Consider the following 19647-nt stretch of genomic DNA (forward strand, 5'->3'; position numbering starts at 1 on the left):
AAAAGTTAATATTAAATGGAATTTCTTAAACTAGAAATACAGTATTCACACTTTTTGTTCTTTGTCTTTTTTTTTTTTTTTTTTTTTTTTTAATAAACTGGTGAATCATGCTAAAATTGAATTAAAAGAACTGTTCCATTTTATCAGCTGTTTTTAGGGAGAATGCAAGAAAGTACAGTTCTTTTTAACCCTAAGAAACTACTCCTGGATTCTTTATCTGAGCCCAGTTTGTGCAAATATGGCTCTGTTAGAAACACTAAATCATAGTTGTGGATGGCTATGGCTTCATCCAGTGCTGATTGTGCAAGATTTAGCTAATAAAAGGTGCCTTCCAAGATATATTTTAGTGCATGTGCAAGAGACCCAGAATGTATATTGCATTAGCACAAAAAGGGCTGTATAAGCTGTTTGTCTACAGCTGTTTCTCTCACTATTGTTTCCACATTAGTTGAAACCCCATTATTATTCAGTTGTTGCATTTTCCAGAATTTGGCAGAATTTAAACTTTCCCAGAATATTTTATGAGCTTATTCTTTTATCTTTACTGTTCTTGGTTTGCACTTTATTCTGCTACTATTTATACTTGTATCATCCATGTTGCAATTTTTTTACACAGGGGTACAAGGCATTTCAGTTAAAAACTGTTAGCATTATACGTAACTGTAGTTTTCTGATACAATTTCTTTTCAATTAGGTGAAAATGAAATCCTTGAAACTCTATACAATATTGCAAGCAAGAACAAGATATGGAGGTCTTATATAGGCATGGGTTATTACAACTGCTCAGTGCCTCAGCCCATTGCACGGAATTTGTTGGAGAATGCAGGATGGTAATGTACCATGTTTTCTTTTTAAATGCATATGTATAAATATATGTTTGAAGTTCATCTTATGAATAAGCATAAAAAATATAACCCAAACCTATTTTTTTGACTAAGGCTTTCATATATTTGATACTGATGTGTAAGTGTAGGAAATGTGTTGTTGATGCTGAAGCTAGAGAGGAAGAAGAATACTTTTGACTTTAGAAGATGCTTTTCAGTAAAATATTTCATTGATTTTGTGACTGCTGTTCACAGCTCCTATTTATTATGAACTAAAATAAGAATATTTGTTTGCTTTAAGGAAGTATACAGACTTAACTCCTAAATTAAAGTAATTTTTTCTAACTTCTGCCTAAATTTAAATTGGCTTCCTCCTCCACTGGTATGTGCAATTTTGGATGGAGGTAGTTAAATACTATGCAGTACTCTGATTATGGTTTTCTTAGGAGGAACTAAGAAGCCTTAAAAATTTTAAAGGCTTTTCTCTTGGTATTTCGTTCTTGATTTTTTTTAAACCAGAGACCTTCAAGAGTTTAATGGGTATCCATAAAGTATGTTCTTGTCTGAACAAATAATTCACTGGTGGTTGAAAACAGGTAGACAGCAATACTTGATAATTCATTTATGAAGAGGCTAAGAATATTGTACCTTGTTCTCATCACCCAGCTGACATTTCTTTTGGGGGGACAAGCAAAAGAACAGCCTGTCTGACAGACTTGAATTTGAATGTTATTGGTTTGGGGTTTGGTTGGGGGTGGGGTTGGTTTGTTGTTTGTTTTTTTGTACTTAAATGTAAAAAGGAAAATATTTTAATGCATTGGCTTATATCTTATGAATATCATTAATCTAAATAATAATGGGGGTTTGTGTCTTGATGGACTTTTCCTGACAAAGGCACTAAGGCTTGATTATAAATACTCATTTAGCATTGTCATTTCTCTAAAGCACTGTAACTCAGAAATGATGCAACAGAAAAACTAAATTTAATGTGGAGTCTTAGTTTCCAATAGACTGAGTGCCACTGATACCCTGCATTGCCTCATTTGGATTAGAAATTCCCTTATCTCTAGTCAGTAACACCCTTTTTAACACTGTATTAAAATAATAACTGTCATCTTTATTACTGAGTAATTTTTATTTTAATAAAAGCAGTATTTAAAGTTTTTATATATATATATATATAAACCCCAACCAACCAATCAACAAGTCAAATTAGTCAGTGTAAAAAGCCATTGTTATTTAGATGCTTGTACTTTGGGTTGCCATAAATGGGTCTATGTATCTGTAGACCTCCAAGTCTATGTATTGTTAGACTTGTCTGCTTTATTTGTATCTCAAACTTTTGAACTGACAAAAAAGTTGCACTGTTTGGACTCTATGCAGTACATCTATACAAAGTTTTATTTGGCCTTATCCCCATCCACTTTTTGCAACATATGCAATTTAAATATTTCAGTACAGTGCCACAAAACAAATAATCAATTGCTAGAGGCAAAAAATAAGAACAGTTAAAAAGTAAATGGACTAAAATGAACTGCATATTTTTAAACCCTAAAAAATAATATAGTGTTAATGCAACAACTGGGAGAGTCTATCCAGAAATCTGTTCTTGGAGTGTCCAGTAAAGTCAAACTAGATGGCTAAAAGCTAAAATTTTAGATGGCTAAAGTGAAGGCTGAAATGTTTGTGGGGGAGAGGGTGTAGCCGTGTGTGTGTGTGTGTGTGTGTGTGTGCGCAAAAGTAACTATACAGACTTTATGGAAGCTGTTTAAGTAACCAAACCTCTCCTTACATCTACCAAGTGTGTAACAATTTCTGTGCTAGCACAGGTCACATTGCAGCTCCAAGGGAAATGCTGCAAGTGCAGGCTTATTGTTTCTGATCAATTCTGCCACTCTCACGTGACTCATACTTTCTCACTGCTTGGCATTCATTAGAGCAAGGCTTGCATTGGAATACAATGGAAGTTTATAAAAGATTGTTTGTAGAAGTCTGTGAACACTGAAGTGAAGGACTTCACACTATTTAGGACACTTGGACTTGCTAGGAGGAGTTAGAAAGCGAAGGAGTAGATTTTAGGAGGAAAGTGTTTACAACAAAATGTATTTTCAACTGAAAATGAGACTACTGACACACTCTGCTTTCTTTAGACAATCACCTCAAAAGTCTTCCCAAATCTCAGATTCTGTTAAGAAAATACTCAACACTGTTAGAGTTTCAAAACTGTTCAAAGCATTTGGACAATGATCTATAATATCTTGTTCACAATAAAAGCTGTGTATAGCTTAATTACTGAGAGATAAAACTGTCTGACTAAAACTATGCACTAGTAAGTGCCTGGGAAATCAGCATTCAGGAATTTGTTGTACTGGTAGCTTTAGAAAAGTACAGGAGTCCTTTTCAGTCTGAATCCCATTTTAACTACTTCTGTATTTGTGAAGGAAGCTATTTCAAAACACTTGGGGTGGATATTTTTTAGGTAACTTTTTATCCAAAAAACACTTCGATTGAAAGTTAGAGAACCAGCAGAAGAATTTATGTTGTGGACCTGAAACGCTGCAGTTAAAATTCCAGTCTCCTACATGAGGGATTTGACTTAGTCACAGAAGGTAGAGGACAAGTATCCCATATTTTTGGTATTAGATTTCTTTTTGTTCTTGGTTGCTGGCTGCTAACACTTCCTTTTTCCTACGAATCTGTGACTAACAACTCCATGCTAACATGGGGTGGAAGTCTTAGAAGTATTTTCCATACACTACGTAGTTAATATTAGCAAAAATACTAGCCTGTTTTTCCAAACAAATAAATAGTAGGACAATGTGTAACTTAGTTTATCCTTAGAACATCTCAACTCTAAAGTACAGACAGAAGGATTTATTTGGGGTCATACCACCAATTATGTGACTTTCAGCACAGACCCCTCAAATGCATGAATACCTGTTAGCCGTCTGCTGGTATGCATGCATAGTCCTTATACTGTGTACCCATATTAACATATTCATTAAATTTTTTCACACCCAATGTGCTGAGCTCTTTCCCTAGTAGCATACCAAATTAATTCTGTGCCCTGCCATGAACATAAGTGAATAACTGAAGATGTGAAGAATATTTGGTTTCAGAAATCAGCTTACATATAGGCTTCTTAATAACATATATGTCAAAACAATGTGGTATTTATTTTTGAGGCTTAAATGGATAAAAATACCTATCAGGCCCTGAAAATCAAGAAGGCCTGTAAAGTCACGCTAATACTATACAATAGAGCATGGCGCAGAAGTCTCCGAAGTACAGTTCACTTGATTCCTTTGCCCCCAGACATTGAGTATGCAAGAATAAAGCACCTGTAGCAAGGACACCTGCAATCTTTACATCAGCAGTGTAACTTTTTAAACTTATTGGCTAGTAGCACTCAACACTTATGCATTGCATTCTGAAAATTACTGCATAGCATGCAAAAATCTGATATAAACATTATGCAGCTGGTTTCTACTTGCAGACCAGATACAGAAAGCTGCACAAGCAACTACAAAGCATGCCAAATTGGCAGTAAATTCAGTGTTTATGCTTTGCGTGGAAACTGGCACATCTCCATGCCCTTACACAGCTTTCTCAAACCGATGGGTAAGATACTGTTTTCGGAACACCCTTATAACTGCTCTTCAAAGATGCATAAAGTGCCAAGTGATGTGTCTGGAGCTGTATATACAGTATGGCATTTTGGAATTTTACATGCTGGATGGAACTGCTTGCAGTTGGCTGGCTCCTAGTTGTATATCTTTAACCTAGTATCTTTCTACACTGCAATATTTATATATGTGCTATTTAAATTAAATACAGCTTTTTTGTTTTGTCTTGTTTCACTTTTGGCCTTAACAGTGATGGCCAGTCCATAAAAGTCAGATAATTTAAAAATTTCATGTATTCACAACTGAACTTAAGGCTCAGTTTTTCAGTGTTGTCAGATGTATGAACTACCTTTTTTCTTTGGCTCATATATGTTGGTTTTAAATTCTACTAGTGTTCTGTCCTTACTTTAAGTTTGTTTCATCTTATTAATTGTCAGATCTCAAAAAGCATACTCTGTATAACTGGAAATCCAAATCAATTCTAGCTCTGCCATTGCATAAGATTAGTCTTGCAGGCGTCTAAAACTGCAAGAATGGAATTTGTAAGATAAAAGTATTGTGTTGATTATGAATACATTAACTTTCCAGAGATTCAGTCAAAGTGTAGAAAAAAATCACTAAGGAAGATACATGGTGAACTGTTTTGCTAGAACTTACTGTGTATTAAGAAATAAATTAGGCTTAGTCTTAGATCTTATTGACTGTACACCTACAAATATTAATAAAGAACTAGTTCATTGATATTGCTTGATAAGGGAGTTTTCTGAATCTTTGCATGGAAGCAAGAGTTAACTTTAATATAAAGAAGCCATAATTGTTAATCTTGCAGTTAAAGTATAGTCTGTTGGTTTGTTGCTAAATCTAGAACAAATCCAACTCCCAAGTACAAAAGCTTCTGCTCTTTCATAAGCCAGGTCTTTTGATGAGTGGCCTAGCTTTTGGCTGAAAGCATGCTTCCTGAATACTTCTTGCTTTGATGCCAGGTTTTCTTTTAAAACCTTCATCGGTATCTTAAAGTTGGTATTCATACAAGTATTTTTGAGAGTAGGATGAGGCAAAGGGTGAAACACTGAACTCAAGCAGAGTTATAAAAGCTACAAAAACTGAAGCCGCTTACTACCAGACTCCTGAAGGTCAGACACTGGCTGAAGAAAGATGCCACAAACATCTCATGGAAGGTTTCTTTTGTGTCATGACCTATCACCCTTCATTAGCTTGGGAGTGTTTGTCTGTAGAAGTACTTTTGGTCAGAATAGATGCTGACTGAAGATCACATTTGCCTCCAGTTTGATTGAATGAGAGGCAGTTTGTAGCTGTGTTCCTTACCACAATGGTAATTCTTCCTTTTCATTTTAACGTCGTTGGTACTGGACTTGAATTATGTGCCAAATAGCCAGTTGAACAAACCTAAGCAGAAGAGAGGAGTTATTTGAACAAGAGATGTTTTAGTGTGCTTTTTAGAGATTTGACTTATGTAAAAGTTTACTTTAGAAATTACTTTTGCATTTAAAGAGTTTGCTTTTAAATTACTTTTAAAAATGACGTAACATGTAGTATAGATGCAGGCAGAAGTCAGAGTGCAGACTAAAGCCAGCTGTTTTATTTAAAGAAATTGTGGAGAAGTAGAATTATTATATTAAAATATTTAGATGCTTAGGCAGTGCCAAACAACCTTCTAAAAAAAAAAAAAGTGTTTAAATAAATGTTATTATGTTATAAAAGGTGTCTTCATCTGTACAACTGTTAAGCTTCATGCACTGGAATTTGCGGCAATGCTGGAATTCAGTGTTTCTTTGTTGAATTTTTTCCATTCTTTCCAAACTTGGTTGGTTTTACTTTGACTGTTTTTACCATTCAAAACCATAACATCAAAATCACAAAGCTTCATTAATTCTGTTTTGTACTATAGTGTACTAGCCCAACTATGTGGTGTAGGATTGAGGTTATTCAAGGGAACCATCAAATTAGCAGCTACTTCTTAGAAGTTTAAGAATACACTTATTTATTTATTTTACACAATATGAAAAACTTAATTTAAAAAATCATTTGAGCATAAACTATGAGTGGAAATTCTTGAGGCTTTTTTAATAGGTTCCTGGGTAGCTGATTTGATTCGTCGGCTTTGAAGCACTCATTGCAAAGTCTGTCTTTAATTATATAAGATAAAATCTTAAGAAAGGGGTTTCTCATCAAGTAAGGAGTTGTGAACATTGCTCACATCTTAAGAAAGATGCTTTGTCTTTGAAAACAAATAGAGAATTTTGCACCACATGAACAGCTGCAACTTCAATGTCCTTTAGCAAAATTTGCAGCCAAGTTTAATATGAAGTATTGCTTCCCTACTACTGACTTTTCTTTTTTTTCTACCTTTCTCATTTTGAATCAGCCCCTAATTAGTAATGGTTTAATGAAACAATGTTTTTGTTGAAATGAATAATAAAGCCAGTGTGCTCAACTTTAATTAAAATCTAACTTCTGTTAACTGATTATTCTAGCAAGTACTAACCAATGGTTCTTGATTTTGGTTTTTTTTTTCCTTGCACTGAGTCATATTTCTCTAATGCATTTCAATTAATCTCAATGCTTTAATTCTTATTAGTCTGCTTTTAGTTCCTCCTGCAAGTTATAATGCAAAAGAAAGGCCTTTAGCTGAAATAAAATGAGAAAGTAAGACTGTTAACTTCAAGTACAGAGGAGTTTCTTTTATTAAGCAAGAATACTCATTGTTCATGCAAAGGATTTGGGAATAACTCTTTTTATTGGTGAGAGCTGAGTGGGCAGGGGGACCATTCAGAAAACAAACCTTTGTACTGCCAGATTGAAAGTTTATCTGACAAACTGAAAACTGGGTTTAGCAGCCGTGGAGAAAAAAATTATTACTATTGAGATGAGCAATGTTGCATGCTGCGCAGGACATAGTCTCATTTGTGAACTATGCAGCCAAGTATATGATGATAAGTAGTTTAGTGTTAGTCTTGGCTAAGAAGCAGGAAAAACCTTCAATATTTGGGAAAATCATCAATATTTATCTAATTTGATATACAGCTATTGCTTTCTGTCACTGTACTGAATAGTATACGTGAAAAATTTGAGCAGATATATCATTTAAATAGACAGTAAATACATTAGCATCATATACTACACTTTGAGTTCACTTACTGATTATGTCCTTCTTTCTAGCTCTTCCATTCTCTTCTTCAGGACTTTTTTCCTACCTTCTCTTGCATTACTATTTTATTGCTCCTCTCATCTTTCTCTATACCACAGGTTCTGCAGCTTGCTCTTTAAAAATCTCTGTTGCTCACCTTCTATTGACTTTATGTGACTTGAGCTTCCAAATACTTCAGTCTCTTTTTAAAGATTATACCTTCACCCATAAGCATTTTTCAGAAGTCTAGGGCTTGCTAGTGCCCAGGAAACAAACTGTTGTTTTCTTCTATTGCTAGAAAACAGAGGCCACGAGTGTTCCTACTTATCACTTGTTTCTGGCTGCTAGCCTGAATTCAAACTGGCGTAAAGTCTGTCCTGAGCGACTGTGGAAATATTTCCCAGTCCAGAGATTTTACCCAAATTTATCCAAATTTACCCAAATTTCCAGCCGTGAGAGGAGAGTCTGATCTCTGTTCTTGCCTTTTATCCCTGGATGCATGCTGCTTTGTTTTTGTGGACTGTTATAATAGAGTGTTTCCCTTAGATTTTTGCCTTTTCTAAGGAATTGGTCATGTTGCCTCTACTGTTTTGTTCTCCAAATGACAACAGATAAAACTCACATCATTCTCACTTCCCTTCACTAACATATATGGAAACTGTCATTTCACAAGAAGTTGCATATTTCTGAGCTTGATCCTGTGAAATGCCAAGTGCTTTTCCTCCTGTAAGAGTGGAGAAGACTTGGCAAGGAAAGGGCTTCAGAAACAGTGTTGAAAGATAATGGCAATACCTAGATTGATTGAACTAATAATTTTCATTTGAATATTGTAACTTGACTAAATACTCCGACACTCAGTGCCTACTTTCCCTCTCCCTTCCCCAAGATGCACTCACACCTCTGTTTTAAAAGTGATTTCTCTTTTCAAAATGGAGAAATAGAATTCTTCTGTAAAAAGCCAAGTCAGTACCAGAAGAGAAAATATTCTCAGGCTTCCAGGACAGAAATAAATTACAGCCTTCTAAAAGTAACTGTTTTCTAACAAACTTTCATGTTAGTGAGTTATGCTTTACAACTTATTTTTCTTATAACATAGTTGAGTTACATATTGGCATAATTCTGTTACACATTTATTTTCCTAGATGCAAACTCAGAATTCTTTTCTTACAGGGTTACCCAGTATACTCCTTACCAACCTGAGGTCTCCCAGGGCAGGCTGGAGAGCCTGCTGAATTACCAGACTATGGTGTGCGATATCACAGGAATGGATGTGGCTAACGCGTCTTTGCTGGATGAAGGAACAGCTGCTGCAGAAGCCATGCAATTATGTCACAGGTACTATGTTTAAATGTATGTTTAAATGTATGGTTAAATCACAGCATGAAGGAATTTTGGAGTTTGAAAGGCATCTCTGCTGAGTAGGCATGGATAGGTGAGTGGGTTGAAGTTGAGTGTGGGCTTTTCACTGAGCAGATCACTAAACAACTATAGCCCATGTTGTTAAGCCCCTGGAGAAGTTCCCAGTGTTGATGTGAATGTAACTCAGACGTCTAAGCCCTTAAGAAACCTAAGGACCTAGAGACCAGGGGAAAGTCTAAAACAATTACCCTTGGTGGAGGAGGATCAGGTTAGAGAATACTTAAGCAAACTAGATACACACAAGTCCTTAGGCCCTGATGTGATGCACCCGTTAGTGCTGAGGGAACCACCTGAAGTCATTGCAAGACCACTCTTGATTATCTCTGAACAATCATGGCGACTGAGAGAGGTGCCTCAGCACTGGAGGAAAGCAAATGTCACCCCTATCTTTAGGAAGGGCAGGAATGAGGATGCAGGGAACTACCAGCCGGTCAGCCTCACCTCAGTCCCTTGAAGGTGATGGAAAAACTGCTAGTCCTGGAAACCATTTCCAGGCATGGGAAAGACAAGAAGGTGATTAGGAGTCACCAGCATGGGTTCACACAGCAGAAGTCATGCTTGATAACTTTCTACAATTAAATGGCTGGCCTGATAGATGAGGGGAGAGCAGTGGGTATCGTTTACCTTGACAGTCTCCCTTAAACCCTCACAGAGATTCTGAAGAAGTTTGGCCTGGATGAGGCAAGAGTGAGGTGGATTGAAAACTGGCTGAATGGTTGGGCCCAGAGGGTGGTGATCAGTGACATGAAGTCTAGTTGGAGGCCAGTTATTAATGGCGTACCCCAGGGGCAACACTGGGTCCAATTAATGATCTGGATGATGGGGGGGCAGAGTGTATCCTCAGCAAGCTTGCTGATGACGCAAAACTGGGAGGATTGGCTGATAGACCAGAGGGTTGTGCTGTCATCCAGAGGGAGCTTGACAGGCTGGAGAAATGGGCTGACAGGAACCTCGTGAAGCTCAACAAGGAGAAGAGCAAAGTCCTGCACCTGGTGAGGAACAACCCAAGGCATGTGGGGTACATGAAGGGGGCTGGCAGGCTGGAAAGCAGCTTTGCAGAAAAGGCCTTTGGGGGTCCTGGGGGACACCAAGTTGAACACAAGCCAGCAATGTGCTCTGGTTGCAAAGAAGGCAAATGGTATCCTGGGCTGCATTAGGAGGACTGTTGTCAACAGGTCGAGGGAGGTGATCCTCGCCCTCTCCTCAGCACTGGTGAGGCCACACCTGGAGTGCCGTGCCCAGTTCTGGGCTCCCCAGTACAAAAGAGATGGACCTACTGGAGAGAGTCTAGTTGCCCTGCCTGTGGTACCAGCCCAGCTGCTGGCAGCCAGACACACGCCTGCTCCAGCTGCTACCACCACAGACACACGGGCTGCTCCAGTTGCTGGCACTGAATTCCAGTCACTCCGGTCACTCCAGTTGCAGCACCATGGACATGTGGATCCTCCATGGTCTGACTCCAGTTGCTGGCACCCAGACAGCCATAAAAATCCACCACCACTCCTGGAATACGGAGTCCACTCACCCATGAAAAGAATCAGAAAGGAATTTAACAAGAAGAGAGGACAGACTGTACTAGTTGGGTGCAAGTTCATCAACAAGCAACCATTTATATATGACTGGCCCTGTTTACTCCCTTAGCTCTCTGTTTTCTTACACTTGTTCCTCCCAAAGTCACTTAGCTGAATCCCTTTTCCTCTAAACATCTCATAATAAGCCATTGCAATCCCCAAATGCTCTTCCCCTGCATCCCATAATGTCTCCCCCCCAGGGAGACAATGTGTCTGTTTGGGTTAATTAATTAATTTGCGTTCCCACCTGCCTTGGGGCCTCTGTGCTCCCCTGTGCTTGTGGAGATGGGTCTCTGATGAGCTGGTATCTCCTGTGATGGGCCTGGGAGCACCAGGAACAGGGTGTTATTTGGGCTCCCCCACCTGCCATTGCCCCTCTGGGGGTGCCGAGGAGCTTTTATTGCATAACCTAATAGTCTGTGACATGAATCCCTTGTGTCCATGAACACTGATGATGTGAATTGTTTTTTTCCACTAGTGGTTAAAAGAAGCTTTATAAACCAGTGAAGCAGATCAGTCCTAAGCTGCTAAAAGTGAAACTGTTACTGTTATACCCAAATTTACTTTCGGGGATCTGTATTGTAGGGGCAATTGAAAGGGATCTGCAAATCAAATTAAGTCAGAGAGATGACTGAAGGTCACTGTGGGACTGTATATCAGGAAGGACATTACACAGCAGTGACTGTGTTGTAACTATTCAATTGTTCAAAGCATCAGTCTGACATAAAATCATGTTTACCAGAGAAAACTAGGCAATTGTCTTAGTCTCCATTTTACTGTTTTGATGGCTCATGTTTAGTTATCCAGGGCAACACTGAGAATCTGTATTACAGACCACAGTTGTATTCCTTTAAAAGAGTATGTGTGTGTGGAGGCATTCCTGCAGCTTCTTAAGTTGGTGCCTTCTTCTGTTTCATAGTCTGTTTTAATTTTTGTCACGTATGAATCTCATTTGACTGTCTGAAATGAACTTTCCTATTTTAAATGGACTGAAACCTTCATTCAATCTTACACTTAATTTGGTTATGATAACCAAAATTTACAACTGCCTTTTAACTTAGGAAAACTCTATATTTAGAAAACCAATTAATTTTATTTCCATGGAAAAAATATATTCTTGATATGCAACCCTTCTTTTTTTCCTTTTCTTTTTAACAGGCACAACAAAAGAAGGAAGTTCTACGTAGATGCCCGATGCCACCCCCAAACTATAGCAGTGGTCCAAACTAGAGCAAAGTAATGTTTTTCTCCATTTTCCACCATATCTTTTCACTTACAGTGAATCATTTTGTATCTGTTTCTCTTCACCATATACCAAATATTTTTGGAATATAGGATTATGCTATCTTTGCAAAATAGAAGCAGAAATCTATTAACATTTGGCATTGCTTCTACTTTTCCATTCAAATACAACTGCAAAGTAATTAAAGATGTTTAAAAAGAGACTAAATATCTGATAAAAAGAAAATATTTAATTTCCCCTCAAGTTGTTGGCACTAATATATACATTTGGTTACTGAATTCAGTCTGGTCATTTTTTTTAACTAGGAAATAAATTACCCTAGATAGCAAAAGTTCTCTTGTAATGAAAGCTAAATCCATTTTAAGTTTAAGTTTAAGGTAACCATCTGCTAAAAATATGACTTGATTCTCCAAATTAAACATGCTAAAGCATCAAAATGTTGACATCAAGTAGCTTAGGCATCCTCTACTCTGCTTTGCTTCATATTTCTGATGATGATATCAAATGCAATTTTCTTCAGTACTATATACCCTGACATGAAACTTCCTCAATGTTTAGTGCTGCAAAGCAGGTTCAATTCTCTGTATGTTAGAGAGAAAAGTCATTTATAAGTCTGTGAAAACATCATGTTAAGTATTGCTCCAAGGGAGGAAATGGTTTGACTATTGTTGTCTTCTGCATGTTCTTGTTTTTCAGTTATACGGGTGTTATTACTGAGATCAAATTACCCCATGAGATGGATTTCAGTGGAAAGGATGTCAGTGGAGTATTATTTCAGTATCCAGACACTGAAGGGAAGGTGGAAGACTTCTCTGAACTTGTTGAAAGAGCTCATCAGAACGGGGTAAAGTAAATTTTATTTGTCTCAGATGTCAATCTGGTGCATCAAATAGCCATAGTCATAGAAACTAAGTGTTACATGAGATACCATCTAAAGTATTACTAGTCGGCTCCATGCAGTTGATAACCATTACAACCATTACAACCATTGCACCTTAGCTCTGTGCAAGTGATATGGAACTGTTTGTTGTTCCAACTTAGCTCCCGTGCAAACACCATTCCTTCAGAAAAGAGGCTGACTGCTCTGTGCACTTCTTTCCTCAGGCTCTCACCTGCTGCGCTACTGATCTTCTGGCTCTCTGTATTCTGAAGCCTCCTGGAGAGTTTGGGGTAGATGTTGTCCTGGGTAACTCCCAGAGGTTTGGCGTGCCACTCTGCTATGGGGGACCCCATGCAGCATTCTTTGCTGTTAAGGAAAATCTAGTGAGAATGATGCCAGGCAGAATGGTGGGCGTTACAAGGTAAGGGCTCCCTTTGCTGTTGGTATCTTCAGGGAAAATCAAAGTAAAACACATTATGAACATCTTGTGCAGCCTTTATGAATAACTGTGGTGTTTTACTGAACACCTTTTTCCTTGAAAACTGGGAGAATAAAAGTTGCCTTCAGTTTTTAGGAAGCAAGCTTAAAGAATTGCATTTGTCTGGAATGAAGCTGTGAACTGTCTATAGTGCTTGCTGCAATGTGGGATGAAGAGATAACCGAAACAGCAGAGGATTAATTGTGATGGCATGAGCATGAGGCTTTGCAAGCTAACTTATTCTGCTTATTCTGTATGTTACGCCTTTTTCTCTGACATCCAGTCATTAAAAATATAAGTGGGAAGAAATAGAAAATTAAGTGAACCTCCCAAATAATCAAGAAGGAACTTAATCTAGTACACATTTTAGTCAAGCTTAAACAAAGCAGAGAAACAGTGTGCAAAAACTTACCTCTAATTCTTGTTATTGGTGACATATTTTGAATTTTGGCAAGAGGTCTAACTGGGAATAGAAGAAATGCAAAGTAATTGTCACTGGAAAAACTGCATATCTTTGGCAGAGAAGCTATTCAGAAGTACTTCAGTAACCAAAATAACTAATGACATTAACAGTTATCAGTAAGCTTAGATATATTTCATTTGTGTAGTAATATTCCTTCAAATATATTTTTAATCATCTTGCTTATTCTAAAGGGTGTCCTTAGCTTTACTCGTAGTTCTGAAATCTGATTCCCAATTCAGATTTTGATCAGAAGTCTGGTACAATCTTTTACAAAAGAACAGTAATTCTATTTATCAAGGTCATGCTACTGCTATTTTGTGACTATACCTGGTTTAATATTTTGAATCTATTTTCATCTTGCTGCATCTTAAGAAAATTTGAAAAGAAAATGTTAAAATGGAAAAAGCTATGGTACTTTTCAAGGCAGCTTTCTGCTGTGGATTTTTTTAAGTTTTTGATCACAGAACCACTGAATTATTGAGGTTGGAAGGGATCTCTGGAGGTCATCTGGTCCAACACCCCTGCTCAAGCAGGGTGACCTACAGCCAGTAGCCCAGGACTATGTCCAGATGACTGCTGAATATCTCCAAGGATGGCAACTTCACAGTTTCTCTGGGCAACCTGTATACCAGGGCTCAGTCACCCTCACAGTGAAAAAGTGTTTCCTTGTGTTCAGGAGGAATCTCCTGTGTTTCAGTCGCTAGCCATTGGCTCTGGTCCTGTCACTGGCCACTGCTGATAAAAGCCTGGCTCCACCCTCTTTGCACCCTCCCTTCACGTATTTATATACATTGATGAGGTCCTCCCTGAGCCTTCTCTTCTCCAGGCGGAACCGTCCCAGCTCTCTCAGACTTCCCTCATGAGAGATGGCCCAGTTCCTTCAACATCTTACTGGCCCTTCACTGGACTCTCTCCAGTACCTTCATACCTCTCTTGTATGGGGGAGCCCAGAACTGGACAGAGCACTCCAGATGTGGCCTCACTAGCTCTGAGGAGAGGGCAGAGATCACTTCCCTTGGCTTGTTGGCAAAGCTTTGCCTAGCACAGCCCAGGATACCATTTGCCTTCTTTGCTGCATGGAGAAATGGCTGGCTTGTGTTCAACTTGGTGTCCCCCATAACCCCCAGGGTCTTTTCTGTCAAGCTGCTTTCCAGCTGGGTGGCCCCCAGCATGAATTGGTGCATGGGGTTCTTTGCCAGGTGCAGGACTTTGCACTTCCCCTTGTTGAACTTCATGAAGTTCCTGTCAGACCACTTCTCCAGCCTGCCAATGTGGTGCCTCTGGATGGACTGATGATAAACTCAGCTATATAGTCAAAATCCCTAAACAACTGCTGGAGTAAAAATGATATAAATATCTTGTAACTGGTGTGCAAGTACTTGAGGCAAGTAGTCTAGCTATTCAAACCCTCACATATGTACTATATATATATATTTATATATAAGTGTACATAGTTTGTCCATTTCTTTTTGTGACTGTTCTGAAAGATTTCATAGTTATAAAGGATATTAGATTGGCTGTTATGTCTCCACTTTTAACATGTTAGGAACCCTACGAAAGGGCCTCTTAAAGGATGGATTGGCCAGAGCCCTTTCAGTTATTTCATACAACTTTGTTGGATGGTTTATTTTTATGTACAAACTCAACATGCTTTTACTTGGCGTCATTAGAAAAGATGCTGCCTTCTCCATGTTTGTTCAGATTAAGTTCTGGGTTACTATTTGGTTAAAATAATTGCAATAATCTGTGGTATTTTAAGGCAAATACCAAATTTTGGTGTAGTATGCTTAGAAAATTCACTATGTGCTCTACCTGACCAGACACATTTTCCAGCCATGATGTAAATAGAAACCTAGAGACTTTAGTCTCACTCTCTGTTTGATATCACAGCTGTCCTGACTTATGCTTTATTCTCTCCAGCAGCTTTCTGTCTCTGAGGATAAATGACTAGTTTCAGGTTAGCATGCATAGAGCCTAATGCCTTAAATTACTGTGATTTTAAAGTAACAGAAACAACATTTTCACTTGTGACTTAGAGATGCAAATGGAAAGGAAGTGTACCGACTTGCTTTGCAAACACGAGAGCAGCATATCAGGAGGGATAAAGCTACCAGCAACATCTGCACAGCACAGGTAACTTGTCATGCTTTAGTTTCAGCAGTAGAAAGGAACAATTTAAATTTAAGATTATAGTCCTAACATCACAGTAATTTGAGTTAGCTTTACTTTTGAGAGTTTTTACTAGAAAAATGAAGAACTTTTTGAAATATTCTGGTGTTTGTGCATTTGTTTTGAGTCCTTCGAAAAATGGAATCCTGCTTGAAAAGCGGGCATTAATATCTGCTTCCTTTAATAAAGACTTTAGCCCTGAATTTGTACAGGAGTCCATCTGTCTCATAGGGTGAACACCACTGAGTAGTGCTGTGTTTGTTATGAATGAGACAGATTTCTTAATAAAATGGAAGGGAATTCTAATGATCTGAAATTTCCCACTCAAGGCAAAAAAAAATCAATTTTTAAATTCTAAAACTACTTGTTCAAATTGTCACAACTAATATTCTTATCTATGTGATTTGACTCAAAAATACTACATTGCCAAAAGCTATCTTTACAGGAAAATACCATGATTAAGTAAGTAATTATCTAAAATAATTATCTTCAACATGCTTCCACAGACCTTTAGCCAGACAAGTTCATAATTTTTTCTGCTCCTATCAATGCTTTGCTCATACTCTTAATGTTGAGCCAGATTTTGAGGAGGGATTATTATATATTAAAACAAGCTTAATTACTTAGTATTCCTGAGATATCCCATGTATATTTTGTACCAATCCTGAACAATGCATTTCCTATGAGACTAGCTTTACTCGGGAGTCTTCGAACGTCTTTGTTGCAGTAGTTGAATTTAAGTTCATGTTAACTGCTGACACAGTTACATTTCAAGAGCTGTTGAATTCATAATCAGCGCTTACAGTTTCCTAAAAGTATTTGCCTTTCCCACCTTTTATTTTGTAGGCAAAACATAATCAAGTATAATATTAGCTGAGGATATGTGGTTGTCCCTGGGTGCTAAAGAAACTTTCCACTAAACTAACATGAAGTAATCTTTGATGATGATCATGATGATTATGATGATGGTGATGATGATGATTATAATGATGTCCTAAACTGTATTTGGATCCTAGGCTCTTCTGGCTAACATGGCAGCCATGTTTGGTATATACCATGGTTCTGATGGATTAAGGCATATTGCAAGACGGGTACACAATGCTACTCTAATCTTAGCTGAAGGTGAGTGTTTAATGTTTGCAGAAACTGTTCTTAAATACTTAGACCTTCTTAAATAAACTTATGGGGTTTATTTGCCAGCTGATGTGTGTTTTCTCAACTCTGGAGAGAATATTTTAATAAAAATTCATAGCTGATGTTTTTGTCTAATTCTGATAATGACATCCAAGGATTAGATATCTATGTGATATGAGCTTGCAAGCATCACTTCTCTTTCTTTGGGAAATGAACAGAAGTCTACACAGCATGTCTCTAGATGACAAGATTCAAATGCTGGTTTCCAGCTGCAAACTCTGTACTTCACTTACTGGACCATCCTAGTTTACACACAGAAATCTGCACATAGCAAAAATAAGTAATAAATGAGATTAAAGAAAAAGGAACATTTCAGTTAAGTTGGGTGGAATATCATACCTGCTATGAACACTGAAATCCTAAAGCTTAACAGCTGACCGAAAGCATAGAATCTGTAGCAGAAAATAACGGTTGCAGCTGACCATGTGGTCTGGTAGGTTTTTTTCACTGGCATGACTATCATTGCTGTCAGAAGGAGCTATGCAGAACTGGGATGCTGGGAATTGAGGAACGATTGCCATAATTATCCATGCCTTATTTGCCAGCTTAGCTGGAAGACCTTTTGCTGCTGTGAAAAGCACTAAGACTCTAAACTTTGCTATGGCAAGCTGCATGATGGTTAATATCCATTTATATAATACAATTTTCCTTTCCAGTCTTGTGATTTTGTCCTTATTGCATTCATATACCAATTATGCTACTCCATATATTACAAATCTGATGTATCAGAAGGATCTTCCCTAGAATCAATCTGCATTATTAATTAGGTCTGAATCTGATTTAGATGCATTTCGTGAGCAGTGACATTTCACTAAAACGCTGGTGGGTTTGCTGCTCTGTAGGCAAAGGGGATGTTTTCCTTTATTATGTAAAAGGATTTATTTACAGGATTGATAGTGCTGTTATGCAAGTACTGTGTAAGCAATCAATACTGTATGCAGCTAATAGAATTAACTTACTATTTTTTATAGGTCTCAGGAGAGCTGGTCATAAACTACAACATGATCTGTTCTTTGATACCTTGACAATCACGTGTGGATGCTCAGTCAAAGAGGTTTTGGACAGGGCAGCTCTTAGAAAGATAAATTTTCGGATTTATAGTGATGGCAGGGTAAGCAACTCCCTAAAACTTTCAGAAATTTTGTAGCATGACTTTTTCTGCATTAATTTTCTAGTCATTATATGTGCTAAATAGAACAAAATTATGTAAGACTTCTTGTCATTTGCTCAGATATATCAGTCAATATAAATATAAAGAATGAAGTTGTTAAGTGGTGTACTGAACTTCCAGAAATAATAATTGTATTTTCACTTTATTGTCTATTTAAAAAGATTATCTAATTGTTTCATGTTAAATATGCCACAAAAGGCTAGATTGGAAAGACTCTAAAACTTAATGATGAAATGCAAGGTGACTTCCAGAATTCAGGTCCTGTGGTAGTCTTTAAAGACAGATTGAAATCTAAACCACATTTTGGTAGGCACTAAGGACATTTGGCAAAGTCTACTACGTTCTGTAAAATGGGATGGGGGAGGGTGGTCTAGCAAAATGGGCAATTTTTCTGCTAAATGGAAAACACTTAAAAACGTTAGAAGTGAGGTCACAAGTCTTGAAGCTTGTGAGCCATCTGCCTTGGATGGTTTAGCAGGGGCAAAGTAGAAATAGGAAAATTTTATGTAAATAAAATAGTAAAATAGATTTATGTATTTATTACATAAATGAAGTGTTATTCACATACTGTTGGGTAGGTTGATTATTTTTTTTTCCTCCTATGTTTCTGGAATATTTTTAGTTGACTAGAACAAATATACTATGCGTCTGGAATTAAGAGCTTTAAGCAATTACTGTTGCTTTTATCCATAGCTTGGAGTATCACTTGATGAAACTGTAAATGAGAAAGACCTAGATGACATATTATGGATTTTCGGTTGTGAGTCTTCTGCTGTAAGTAGTCAATAGATCATACGGATTAAATTATCTGAATGTTTCAGAAGTTTAACAAAAAGCAAAACTGCTCCTGGGACAGTGGTTGTCTATATGATGACCATTTGTTAAATACTGAGAATTTCAGATCCTCTCTTAAAGAAAGAGGCAGTATGAGGTAACAGTGATTTATGTAACTGAGTAGTGACATTTTCTGATTGTGACACTTAGTCCTTTTGGCCAGCTTTGGCACCTTGCATTTAGGCTGTTACTTGTTTTGTGAGGCTTAGGACATGGTGGTCAATTATTTCTCTCCCACTGGAATTTTTGTTGCATGTCATTAGTAATTAGCAGCAATACTTCCAAGATGAGGACTACTGAGACATCTGTACCCAGTTTTAATATAATGCTGTTGTCATGCTAGATATATACAGATATGTATGCTAATGAAGTTTTTTTTTTTTTTTACCTAAAGAGCTGATTATATCTTGAGGTAAGCTGGTAGTATAAATTAGTTCTGATAGAAATTGACTGTGAAAAGAGAAATTTCCATGAAAGTATTTGACTCCATGTTTCTTTGTGTCAAAGGAGCTAATTGCTGAGGGTATGGGAGAGGAAACCAAAGGCATCCTTAGCACCCCATTTAAGAGAACTTCCAAATTCTTGACACATCAGGTTTTCAACAGGTTTGTGAAATTGCTGTATATC

At 37.5% G+C, this 19647-nt stretch overlaps 1 protein-coding gene across 1 annotated transcript in view; it reads left to right on the plus strand.

The window, feature by feature from the left end:
- Nucleotides 1–19647, plus strand: part of GLDC (glycine decarboxylase) — a 50019-nt gene that overhangs the window by 8860 nt on the left and 21512 nt on the right. Inside the window, exons 3-12 of the mRNA XM_049794741.1 lie at nt 695–830; nt 8769–8933; nt 11747–11824; nt 12528–12675; nt 12936–13132; nt 15689–15785; nt 16838–16943; nt 17987–18126; nt 18880–18960; nt 19528–19625. Of these exons, the coding sequence (XP_049650698.1) occupies nt 695–830; nt 8769–8933; nt 11747–11824; nt 12528–12675; nt 12936–13132; nt 15689–15785; nt 16838–16943; nt 17987–18126; nt 18880–18960; nt 19528–19625 (1246 nt within the window). The remainder of the gene's footprint in view (nt 1–694; nt 831–8768; nt 8934–11746; nt 11825–12527; nt 12676–12935; nt 13133–15688; nt 15786–16837; nt 16944–17986; nt 18127–18879; nt 18961–19527; nt 19626–19647) is intronic.

The sequence above is a fragment of the Accipiter gentilis genome, chromosome Z (assembly GCF_929443795.1).
Source record: "Accipiter gentilis chromosome Z, bAccGen1.1, whole genome shotgun sequence".
Taxonomy (NCBI): domain Eukaryota; kingdom Metazoa; phylum Chordata; class Aves; order Accipitriformes; family Accipitridae; genus Astur; species Astur gentilis.